General features: G+C 37.4%; 1 protein-coding gene across 4 annotated transcripts in view; it reads left to right on the forward strand.

Moving 5' to 3' along the window:
- TRIM37 (tripartite motif containing 37) overlaps nucleotides 1-12,624 on the forward strand; it is a 180,723-nt gene that overhangs the window by 104,244 nt on the left and 63,855 nt on the right. For all 4 annotated transcript variants that reach the window (XM_045985146.1, XM_045985143.1, XM_045985145.1 and 1 more), the window contains exons 14-16: nucleotides 985-1,099; nucleotides 2,250-2,468; nucleotides 3,766-3,902. In XM_045985146.1, the coding sequence (XP_045841102.1) occupies nucleotides 985-1,099; nucleotides 2,250-2,468; nucleotides 3,766-3,902 (471 nt within the window). The remainder of the gene's footprint in view (nucleotides 1-984; nucleotides 1,100-2,249; nucleotides 2,469-3,765; nucleotides 3,903-12,624) is intronic.

The following is a 12,624-nucleotide window of genomic DNA, read 5'->3' on the forward strand; positions in this document are numbered from 1 at the left end:
CTTGCTTCTTGGGACTCTTCCGTTCTTTAGAAACCTCTTTGCATATTGCTATAGATTTTTTTCACTATGAATAGACTCAAGTTCACTTTTCCGACATAGGTATAGGTTTTTTGCACTAGTAAGTATCTGCGTTTTAAAAGTACGGATAGGGCATCTCCTTTGGGTCCCCTCCCTCCTTGGGAGCTTTGTACTTTCACTTTGCTATTGCTCAATAAACCTTGTTTTCGCTGCCCACCAAAAAATAAATAAATAAAAATGAAAGTACAGATAACTCTGAATAGATTGAGATGCTATTATTTATCTATTAAAATCCTTTAATATACTTGTTTTTTTCCCTGACCCAAGCTGAAATATGCCATATTGTGATAGAGAGCTGATTTCAAGCTGCTACCTGAAGAGGATGGGAATATAGGTTATTTAGAGCATGCAGCTCATTGAGGGACAGTAAAGCAGTTCTAGGTAGTTGACCCTTTAAGGGTCTTCTTTTTTTTTTCTACTGGGGAGGAAGAAATACAGGAGCATGAGATGAAAGCGGGAAAGAAAAAGAGCAATCTAAAACAGACTTTGACTATTTTTGCCTGGGTTTGACCTCAACAAGAAAGGGGGAAAGAAAGCATTAGCTTCCTCTTTCCCGCCTACCATGGTCACTTTCCAACTCATGATCAACATGGTATTTGATCTAGATTATTATAATAAATATGCTTTAGTAGTTTGGGAGTTTACCCATGATGTGTAGTGTTACTTCTTTAGAAAAGGGTAGTTTGTGTTTAGATAACCGACCTAAAGATAAGTTTTCAGGACGTTATGTTATTATAATTTGTAAACTATATGTGTAAATAATACCAGCAGCTCTGAGTTCATGTTGAATTTTAGCATTGTAATCAAATAAACTTAAAATTATAAAATTTATAGTTACAGAGTCAGTGCTTAGTTGATAATATTTTACTTTTTGGATCATGTTTCATGTGCAGCTTTTCTTTTAAGGTTTCAGGTTCGTTCACCAACTTTCTTTCAAAAATGCCGGGACCAGCATTGGTATATTACTCAATTAGAAGCTGCACAAACTAGCTACATCCAACAAATAAATAACCTTAAAGAGGTAACCAAAAGGGGCACCTGGGTGGCTCAGTGGGTTAAAGCCTCTCTCTTCGGCTCAGGTCATGATCCCAGGGTCCTGGGATCAAGCCCCACATTGGGCTCTCTGCTTGGCAAGGAGCCTGCTTCCCCCACCCCGCTCTGCCTGCCTCTCTGCCTACTTGTGATCTCTGTCTGTCAAATAAATAAATAAATAATCTTAAAAAAAAAAAAAAAAAAAGAGTTACCAAAAAAACATATGAGTTTAGTGTTTCATATTCATAGTCTTACTGGCATGTTACTGGCATGTTACATGTTACATGTAATTAGATTTTCGATATTCCTCTCTTGTAATTTTGTAGCAAAGTCCAGTTACCTTATTCTCCATCTACATACCACCTTTGAGCCTCTAATTTTGCACTCTTTGTTCAGTTAGCCACTAGCCACGTGTGGCTGTGTGAACTTAATTAAAATTAAAAATTCAGTTCTTTGTTTGCACTAGCCACATTTTAAGTGCCTGTATTGGGCATTGCAGGTATATAACATTTTTATCATTGTATAAAGCTATATTTTGGACAGTGCTGCCCTCATTTGAGTTAAACTTTTTGTGCTTCTCTCAGTGATTTGAATCTTTCTCTTTTCCATGCTATCTTGAATTTAAAGGATTCTAAGTATAGAAAAATTGAAAATTATCCCGAATTTTCACTGTTGCTGAATTGAGCCCTGGGGAGGATCAGATAAGGAATTTTTGCCTTATAGTGCTAAACTAAATTGTATAAGGAATGTTTCTTTCTGCCAGTGGAAATTGAAATGGAGTGGAAGGATGGGAGTGCTGAGAATGGTTAATAGATGAGGGAGGAAAGTATGAATGAGTACATACTTGGAGAAATTTTCAGGATAAGTATATTGTTTAAAACTGCTTGTACTTACTGTACAGTATGCTATTGTATATGTAGCTTAGGCTGGATATGAAAAGCAAAATGAGAATAAAGTGGGGGGCACGGTTTTTTTGCCATAGATTTTTCTATAAAACCAGGAGGGATTGAGAGGGATGGTTTGAAAAATGGTTTTAGGACATCTGGATATATATATTTTTTACTTAAAATGTTTTTACTGTGCCAGTGAAACACTGCTTTTGACTCATGTTTATTTGTGCTATTATTGTTTGTTTTAAGAGACTTACTATTGAGTTGTCTCGAACTCAGAAATCAAGAGATTTGTCACCACCAGATAATCATCTTAGCCCCCAAAATGATGATACTCCTGAGACACGTGCTAAGAAGTCTGTGTCATGCACCGATATGCTTCTCCAGGATGGTCCTACTACAGCTTCTATAAGAGAGGTCAAAGAGGATGAAGAAGAGGAAGAGAAGATTCAGAATGAAGATTATCATGTAAGAGGCACCTGGGTGGCTCAGTGGATGAAGCATCTTTCTGTTGACTTTGGCTCAGGTCATGATCTCCGGGGGTCAGGTAGAGCCCCACATTGGGTCTGTGTTCAGAGGAGAGTGCTTAAGATTCCTTTTCTCCTCTCTGTCCCTCTCCCCACTCTCATGCTGTCTCTAAGAATAAATAAATAAATAAATCCTAAGTTAAAAAAAATTATAATAAGACTTATTTTAGATTCATTTTGTGTTTTATAAGAGAAATAAGATCATGATTTCCAATATAGAGTATATAAAGTACTCTATACTTTTATGCATTAGTGTACTAAAAGTCTTGTCCATTTATTTTCATTACTAGTGTATGCTCTTCTGTAAATAGTAATAAGTCAGAAGTTGCTGAATCAAAGTTTTGCACAGTTCTATAATTTATTGTAGAAAAGTGTACATTCTACAAAATGAACTGATATACATTCTGGAAACTATATAAATAGTGGAATTAAAAAATGCATTCTATTTCCATTCACTAAAATTAGTAAAGTACCTTATTTTTGCATATGTAGGTAGCATGATTTAGGATTTCGGAGATAGCCTAGTTTTATCCCAGCTAAGCCATAACCAGAATAAGAATTCAAGAAGTAATTATTATTGTTTAAAATCAGACAGTTGATGCAGAAAGAAGGTGTTTTTTGTTTTGTTTTGTTTCCTTTTTATAATTGTTATTTTTAAGATGGGAGACTTAAAGTACGTATTAAAATGAAGGAGCCAGTGCGGAGAGAGAGGTAAGGTTAAGGTACTGACAAGACAAACTATTTAAGGAGATAGATAAGGGTGGTTGGAGTGGAGCGCTCAAGTGAAGCAGTTAACCTTTGACAGGACGAATTAAAGGAATGGTGGGATTTGCAGGTAGGGCAGCTAAGATTTGGGGGTATTTACACTTAATAACCGATATGTTTTTCTGTACAGATAGGTGATAGTTTTACGATGTCCTTGAGGATATTAGAGGTTAGACATAAATAGAGGAGTGATGGTTTGAAATGTTACCTGTAAAGAACGTTACTGGCAGCTGATGAGGAATATATGAAGCATTTCCAGGGACATTGAAGGCCTAGCTGAAAATGGTAGCAGTAAGTTATTAGTGGAATCAGATATTGTGTGGTTTTCTCTAAAGGGCTCAGCTGCCTCTGCATAGGAGCAGAGAGTTCTGATGATTACATCCTTCTTCGGGGCTTGGTCCATTGGCTGGATCAGATGATCATCTGAGTAAAACTAATTGAGATGGAAGTCTTGTTCCTTTGCCTTGATCTAGCATGAACTGTCCGATGGAGATCTGGATCTGGATCTTGTTGGGGAAGATGAAGTGAATCACCTTGATGGCAGTAGTTCCTCTGCCAGTTCCACAGCAACAAGTAACACAGAAGAAAATGACATTGATGAAGAAACTATGTGAGTGTCTCCCCTTAACTACCACTACGAAGCATTTAAGTGGTAATGAAGCGTGTTAACCTTACTAGGCATTAAAGTGGGGATATTCAGCATTTTTACTTGCTATTAAGTATCATATAAAGAAGGAGCTTGAAGGAAAGACAATCAGTTTCTTTCCTCTCATCTCTGGGTTCCAAAATGAGATTTAGTTTTTTCATTTTATTTTTAATTTTGAAATTCCATATTTTGGGAAAGTCAAAAAATATTAAGTAACAGTTCCCATATTCCCTTTGCTCAGATTAATTCCCCAAATGTTAATATTCTGTTGTATTCCTCTTTTCTCTATTTTTTTTTTTGTGAGACTTTCAAGATAAGGTGAATATACTTTTCACTGTGTACTCCCTAAAAAGAACTGTGTTTCTATGTAACTATAGTATAGTTATCAAAATCGGGATTAACATTGATGTAATACTATAATCTATGATCATTTAAAAATTTGCCATTGATTTCCTTTGTCTGGTCTAGGATCCAGTCCAGCATCACATGTTGCTTTTAGTTAAATTCCTTTAGTCTTAATCTTCTTTAATCTGGGTCACTTAATTTTTTTCATCTTTTGTTTATGACTTTGACATTTCTGAGAAAGAGCAGTTATTTTGTAGGAAGTCCCTCAATTTGGGAGTCCTCTGAATGTTTCCTCACAATGAAATTTAGGTTATGCACTTCAGGTAGGAATACTGGAGAAGTGATGATAGAGCCTTTTCAGAGGATCATACAAGGGAGTAGCAGGAGGGTACATGTCTTTTATTTGTCCCATTACAATCGACTAATTTAGATTACTTGGTTAAGCTAATGTCTGCCAGATTTCTCTACAAATTACTAAATTTTTCACTTTGTAATTAACAAATATCCTGTGAGGACATATTTTTTGAGACTAAATATCTCCCTCCCTCCCATTACCTATTTCACTCATTCCCCCCCACCCCCTCCCCTCTGGTAAACGTCAGTTTGTTCTCTATAGTTAAGACTCTTTCTTGGTTTGTCTCTCTCTCTCCCCTATTTTTTTCCCTTTCCTCGATTATTTTCTTTCTTAAATCCAACATATGAGTGAAATCACATGATATTTGTCTGTCTGACTTAGCATTATTCTCTCTACCTTCATCCATGTTGTTTGAAATTATAAAATTTCATTCTTTTTATGGCTAAGTAATATTCCAGTGTGTGTGTGTATGTGTGTGTGTACCACATTTTCTTTATTCATCCATCAGTGGACACTTGGGATGCTTCTGTATCTTGGCTATTGTAAATAATGCTGCTGTAAATATTAGGGATGCATGTATCCCTTTGAATTAATGTTTTTGTATTCTTTGGGTCAATACCTAGTAGTGTAATTGCTGGATCATAGGGTAGTTCTACCTTTAACTTCTGAGGAACCTCCATACTGTTTTCCACAGTGGCTGCACCAGTTTGCAGTTTGCATTCCCATCAATAGTGCATGAAGATTCCCTTTTCCTTACGTCCTTACCATCTATTGTTTCTTGAGGGTTTTTTTGTTTGTTTTTTTGGTTTTTTTTTTAAGATTTTATTTATTTATTTGAGAGAGAGAGACAATAAGAGAGAGCATGAGGAGAAGATCAGAGAGAGAAGCAGACTCCCTGTGGACCTGGGAGCCCGATGAGGGACTCAATCCCAGGACTCCCAGATCATGACCTGAGCTGAAGGCCCAACCAACTGAGCCACCCAGGCACCCCTGTTTCTTGAGTTTTTGATTTTAGCCATTCTGACAGGTGTGAAGTGATGTCTCATTGTGGTTTTGATTTTCATTTCCCTGATGATGAGTGATATTGAACATCTTTTCAGTGTGTCTTTTGGCCATGTGTATGTCCACATTTGGAGAAATGTGTGTTCATGTCTTCTGCCCATTTTAAAATTCGATTATTTTTTGGATGTTGATTTTGATGAATTCTTTGTGGAGTCTGGATACTAGCCCTTTATCCACTATGTCATTTGCAGATATCTTCTCCCATTCCATCAGTTGCCTTTTAGTTTTATTAATTGTTTTCTTCCAAAAGCTTTTTAATTTGATGTACTCCTGGTAGTTTATCTTTTGTTTCCCTTGCCTCAAGAGACCGACCTATCTAGAAAAAAATTGCATTGGCTGATGTCAAAGAAGTTACTGTCTTCTCTTCCAGGATTTTTATGGTTTCAGGTCTCACATATAGGTTTTTAATCCATTTTGAATTTATTTTTTGTGTATGGTGTAAGAAAGTGGTCTAGTTTCATTCTTTTGTTGCTGTCCAGTTTTCCCAACAGCACCATTTGTTGAAGAGATGTTTTTTCCCATTGGATATTCTTTTCTGCTTTGTCGAAGATTAAATGACCATATAACTGTGGGTTTATTTCTAGGTTTTCTATTCTGTTCCATTGATCTATGTATCTGTTTTTGTACCAGTACCATACTGTTTTGATTACTACAACTTTATAATATAACTTGAAGTCTAGAATTGTGATGCCTCCAGTTTTGCTTTCTTTTTCAAGATTGCTTTGGCTGTTTGGGGTCTGTTGTGGTTCCATACAAATTTTAGGATTTATTCTAGTTCTGTGAAAAATGCTACTGATATTTTGATTGCTTTGAGTAGTATAGACATTTTAACAGTATTTGTTCTTCCAATCCATGAGCATGTAATATCTTTCCATTTCTTTGTGTCATCTTCAGTTTTCTTCATCAGTGTTTTATAGTTTTCAGAGTATAGGTCTTTCATCTCTTTGGTTAGGTTTATTCCTAGGTATCTTCTTATTTTGGGGGCAACTAAAAATGGAATTGTTTTCTTAGAGATTTCTATTTCTGCTGCCTCAATATTAGCATATAGAAATGCAGCAGATTTCTCTATTAACTTTGTGTTCTTCAGCTTTATTGAATTCATTACTTCTAATTGTATTTTGCTGGAATCTTTAAGATTTTCTGTGTATTGTTTATGTCATTTGCAAATGGTGACAGTTTAACTTTTTCCTTACCAGTTTGGATGCCTTTTATTTCTTTTTGTCGTCTGATGGCTATGGCTAAGACTTCCAGTACATCAGAGTGGGTATCCTTGTTTTGTTCTTGACCTTAGGGGAAGGGCTTTCAGTTTTTCCCCATCGAGTATGATGTTAGCTGTGGGTTTTTCAGATACGGCCTTAACTATGTTGAGGTACGTTCCCTCTATACCCACTTTCTTGAGGGTTTTTATCCTGAATGGTTGTCATACTTTACCTAGTATTTTTTCTGTGTCTATTGAAATGGTAGTGTTTCTTATCCTTTTTCTTATTGGTGTGATGTATCAAATTGATTGACTTGCAAATATTGAATCATCTGGCACCCAGAAAAAAAAAATCTCACTTGATTGTTGTGAGTGATTTTTTAATGTATTGTTAGATTCGGTTTGCTAGTATTATGTCGAGGATTTTTGCATCTGTGTTCATTAGAGTTACTGGCCTTGCATTTGTGTTCATTAGAGTTGCTCGCCCATGGGTTTTTGTTTTTTTTTTTCTTCAAGATTTATTTTATTATAGAGCATGCATGCTTGAGGGGCAGGGAGAGAATCTTCAAGAAGAATCCCCATTGAGTGCAGAGCCAGATGTGGTTGGTGCTGCATCTCAGGACCACTGAGATCATGACCCGAGCTGAAACCAAGAGGCATGCTGAAACCATTAGAGTCAGACACTTAACCAATTGTGCCACCCAGGCACCTCCTGTCATTCTCTTTTTTTGTGGTGTCTTTATCTGGTTTTGGTATCAGGGTAATGATGACCTCATAGAATGAATTTGGAAGTTTTCCTTCCTTTTCTATTTTTGGAATAGTTTGAGAAGTATAGGTACATTAACTCTTTAAAATGTTTGATATAATTCACCTGTGAAGCCATTTGGTCCTAGGCTTTCATTTGTTGGGAGTTTTTTGATTATGATTCAGTTTCTTGCTGATAATCAGTCTTCAAATTTTCTGTTTGTTTCTGTTTCAGTTTTGGTAGATTATATGTTTCTAGGAATTTATCCATTTCTTCTTGGTTGCTCAATTTGTTGGCATATGGCTTTTCATAATATTCTCTTATAATTGTGTTTGTGTGGTGTTTATTGTTATTTTTCTTCTCTCGATTGTAATTTTTTTATTTTATGTATTTGTGTATATATGTATTTATTTTAAATAGGCTCCGTGCCCAACATGGGGCTTGAAGTGACGACCTGGGGATCAAGAGTTGGCATGCATTACCACTTGAACCAGCCAGTTGCCCCTTGTGATTTTATTTATTTGGAGCTTTTTTCTCTTATTTTCTTGATAAGTATGATTAGGTTTATGAATTTTATTCTTTTTTTTTTTTTAAGAATCAGCTGCTCATTTCATTGATCTATTGTTTTTTAGTTTCTAATATTTATTATTTCTTTCCTTCCTTCTGGTTTTAGGTTTTGTTTGTTGCTCTTTTTCTAGCTTCTTTAGATGTAAGGTTAGTTTGAGATTTTCCTTGCTTCTTGAGGTTGGTCTATTGCTATAAGCTTCTTCCTAGATCTGCTTTTGCTGTGTCCCAGAGGTTTTGAACTGTTTCATTTGTTTCCATGAACTTTTTAGTTTTTTCTTTTATTTCCTGGTTGGTCCATTCATTGTTTAGTAGCATGTTAATCTCCATGTATTTGCTCTCGTTCCAGATTTTTTCTTTCGGTTGACTTCAGGTTTCGTAGTATTCTGGTCAGAAAAGATGCTTGCTATGACTTTGATCTTTTGGAATTTGTTGAGGCTTGTCTTGTGGTTTAGTATGTGATCTATTCTGGAGAATGTTCTATTACTTGACAAGAATATGTATTCTGTGTTTTAGGATGGAATGTTCAGATAAATCTTTTAAATCCCTCTTGTTCAGTGTGTCATTCAAGGCCATTGTTTCCTTGTTGATTTTCTGTTTGGATAATTTGTCCATTGATGGAAGTGGAGAGCTAAAGTCCTCTGCTGTTATGGTATTATTATCCATTAGTTTCTTTATTTGTTATTAACTGTTTCGTGTATTTAGGTGCTTTTATGTTGGGTACATAAATATAACAGTTATACCTGCTTGTTGGCTTGTACCCTTTATTATATAGTGTCATTCTTTGTTTCTTATTACAGTTTTTGTCTTGTTCTTCATCAAGAAAGAGAAAGAGAGGGGGGGGACAGGAAAAGAGAAAGAGAATCTTAAGCAGACTCTACACCCAGGGCAGAGTCTGATGCAGGGCTTAGTGTCTCAACCTGGGCCTCCGTCTCTTGACCCTGAGATCATGACCTGAGCCAAGATAAAGAGTCAGACGCTTAACCAACTGAGCCACCTACAGTCTTTGTTTTAAAGTTTATTTTGTCCGTTGCAAGGATTGCTACTCTGGTTTTCTTTTGACATCCATATATAAGATGAATGTTTCTCCATTTTACTTTAAACATTTATTTATTTCTTTGAGAGAGAGTGCAGGGGGAAGGTGCAGAGAAGGATGAAGAGAGGGGTTTCTTTTTTAAGATTTTATTTAGTTATTTGAGAGAGAGGAAGAGAGAGACAGACCATAGGCAAGGGAGTGGGGCAGAGGGAGAGGGAGAAGCAGACTGTCTACTAAGTAGGGAGCCCAACATGGGGCTCTGTCCCAGGACCCCGAGAACATGACCTGAACCAAAGACAGACACTTAACCAACTGAGCCACCTAGGCATCCCTGAGGAGAATCTTAAGGTGACTGTCCGCTGAGTGCAGAGCCTGATGTGAGGCTTGATCTCACAACCCTGAGATCATGACCTGAGCTGAAACCAAGAGTTGAATGCTTAACCAACTGCATCACCCAAATACCCCTCCCTCCCCACACATTTATTTATTTATTTATTTATTTATTTAGTTGTACCTTTTTTTCCCCCCAAGATTTTATTTATTTGATGGAGAGACAGAGATAGCGAGAGAGAGAGAGAGAGAGAGAGAGGAGAGAAGCAGGCTTCCCACTGAGCAGGGAGCCCCATGTGGGGCTCGATCCCAGGACCCTGAGATCATGACCTGAGCCAAAGGCAGCTGCTTAACCATCTGAGCCACCCAAGCGCCTCATCCCCACACTTTAAATATGCAGGTGTCTTTAGGTCTTAAGTGAGTCCCTTGTAGGCAGCATATAGATGGGTCTTATTTTTAATCCATTCTTTTACCCTGTGTCTTTTGATTGTAGTGTTTAGTCCATTTATGTTCAAAGTAGTTATTTTTTTTAAGATTTTATTTATTTATTTGACAGACAGAGATTGCAAGTAGGCAGAGAGAGAGGAGGAAGCAGGCTCCCCGCTGAGCAGAGACCCCCCCCCCCCGCCGACGTGAGGCTTGATCTCAGGGTCCTGAGATCATGACCCGAGCTGAAGGCAGAGGCTTTAACCCACTGAGCCACCCAGGCGCCACCAAAGTAGTTATTAATAGATATATATTTGTTATCATTTTACTACTTGTTTTGTGGTTGTTTCTCAAGATTTTTTCTGATCTTGTCTTTCTGTAATGGTTTTCTTTAATGATATATTTGGATTTCTTTGTTCTCTGCATATTTAATAACAGTTTTTGTGGTTACCATTAGGTTTGTGTATAACATCTTCTGCCTATAGCAGTGTATATTAAGTTCATGGTCATTTAAGTTTGAACACATTCTTTACTCCTCCCCATCTTTTAGGTGTATGATGTCATATTTTATCCTTTTGTGTTTCCTGACTGATTTTTTTTTTACAGAAATACTCATTTCTTTTTGCACACTTTTACTGTTATGTGTTGTATCACATAAATTCTTTTTTATTATTATTATTAAAATGTATTATTTGTTTCAGGGATGCAGCTCTGTGATTCATCAGTCTTAGACAGTTCACAGGACTCACCATAGCATGTACCCTCCCCCGTGAGAAATATTCATTTTTACTGCTCTTGTGTTTTCTAACTTTGGACTGTCACTTTCAGTCTTTCCATTTTACTCAGAGTCACCTTTAATATTTCTTGCAAGGCTACTTGTTATGAACTCCTTTAGTTTTTGTTTGTCTAAGAAACTCTTTATCTCTCCTTCTGTTCTGAATTCTTGATATAGTATTTGGCCACAGATTTTTCCCATTCAGCACTTGGAAGATATCTTGCCAGTCCTTTCTGACTTGGAAAGTTTCTGCTTAAAAATCTATTGATAGCCTTATGGGGTTCCCTTTGTATAGAACTGTATTCTTTTGTCTTGCTGCCCTTTTATTTATTTTTTTAAGATTTATTTATTTATTTGAGAGAAAGAGGGTGAGTGCATGAGCATGAAGAGGGACAGAGGGAGAGAGAGAATCTCCAGGAGACTCCACACTGAGCTGGAGCCCGACACTGGGCTGGATGCCAGCACCCTGAGATCATGGCCTGAGCTGAAATGAGGGCTTGGGTGCTCAACCCACTGAGCCACCCAGGCACCCTTTAGCTTATTGCTTTTAATATTTTTTTTTATTACTGTATTTTGCCTTTTTTTCTTCTAAAATATTTATTTGTTTATTTATTTATGAAAGAGAGAGAAAGCACAAACAAGGGCAGCAGAAGGCAGAGGGAGAAGCAGGTTCCCCGCTGAGCAAGGATGGTGATGCGTGATTCAGTCCCAGGACCCTGAGATCTTGACCTGAGCCAAAGGCAGATGTTTATCCAACTGTGCCACCCACATGTCCCTGTATTTTGCCGTGTTAATTATAATATGTCTTGGTGTGGATATGTTTCTGTTGATTTTGATGGGAGTTCTCTATGCCCCTGCTTCTGGAAATCTGTTTCTTTCCCCCAGTTAGGGAAGCTTGTGGCTATTATTTCTTCAAATAAATTATCTGCTCCCTTTTCTCTATGTTGTTCTTCTGGGACTCCTGTAATACAAATGTTAACTATGTTTGACCGAGTCACGGAATTCCCTAAGTCTGTTCTTGTTTTGCATAATTATTTTTTCTCTTTTGTTAAGTTCCATTACTGTTGTTACTCTTGTCTTTTAGGTCATTAATTCGTTCTTTTGCTTCTTCCAGTCTATTCTTGATTCTGTCAGAATCTATCGGGAATGTTTCTCATTTAATTTACTGAGCCCTTTATCTCTGGTATGTTATTCCTTATCTCTGAGTCAGTGGTCTCACTGACTCTTTTCTCAAGTCCTGCAGGCATGTTACTTATATTTGTTTGCTTAGGTCTCTGGCTCTTTTCTCAAGTCCAGGGAGTATACATTGCTTTAAATTCTACAGCAGGCGTGTTACTTGTATTTGTTTGCTTAGGTCTCTGGCTGTGTCATGTTCTTTTATTTAGGACAAATTCCACTGTCTTCTCATTTTGTCTGTGTTTCTGTTTCTGTGTGTTAGGAAAGTCAGCTGTGTCTCCTGTTCTTGAGGATAATGGCCTTGTGAAGAAGAGGTCCTGCAGTGCCCTGCATTGTAGTGTCCTCTGTTCCCCAGGGCCTGGTGCTTTCATGAGTGTCTCCATTGTGTACTGCATGCACTCTACTGTTGTGTCATGGGTGCTTTCCTTCAGGCCAGTTGTCTGCAGATGCTTTCTTTGTCTATTTTGGGTAGTGTTTGGTCCCTGGCCTGAATGTGCCATGTCTTAACTATGAATGTGGCATGTTTTAATTAGGTGTGCTCTTGTCTCCTTGTGAAATGAGACCTCTTGGCCACCATCACTGGAACCGAGGCTTGGCAAGACTCCATAGCCAGGAGGCATGGTGTGGGCAGGGCTTTGGGTTAGTCTGGGGGAGGGTGCTTGCACTGGGACTGA

The sequence above is a fragment of the Meles meles genome, chromosome 18, assembly GCF_922984935.1.
Source record: "Meles meles chromosome 18, mMelMel3.1 paternal haplotype, whole genome shotgun sequence".
Classification (NCBI taxonomy): Eukaryota; Metazoa; Chordata; class Mammalia; order Carnivora; family Mustelidae; genus Meles; species Meles meles.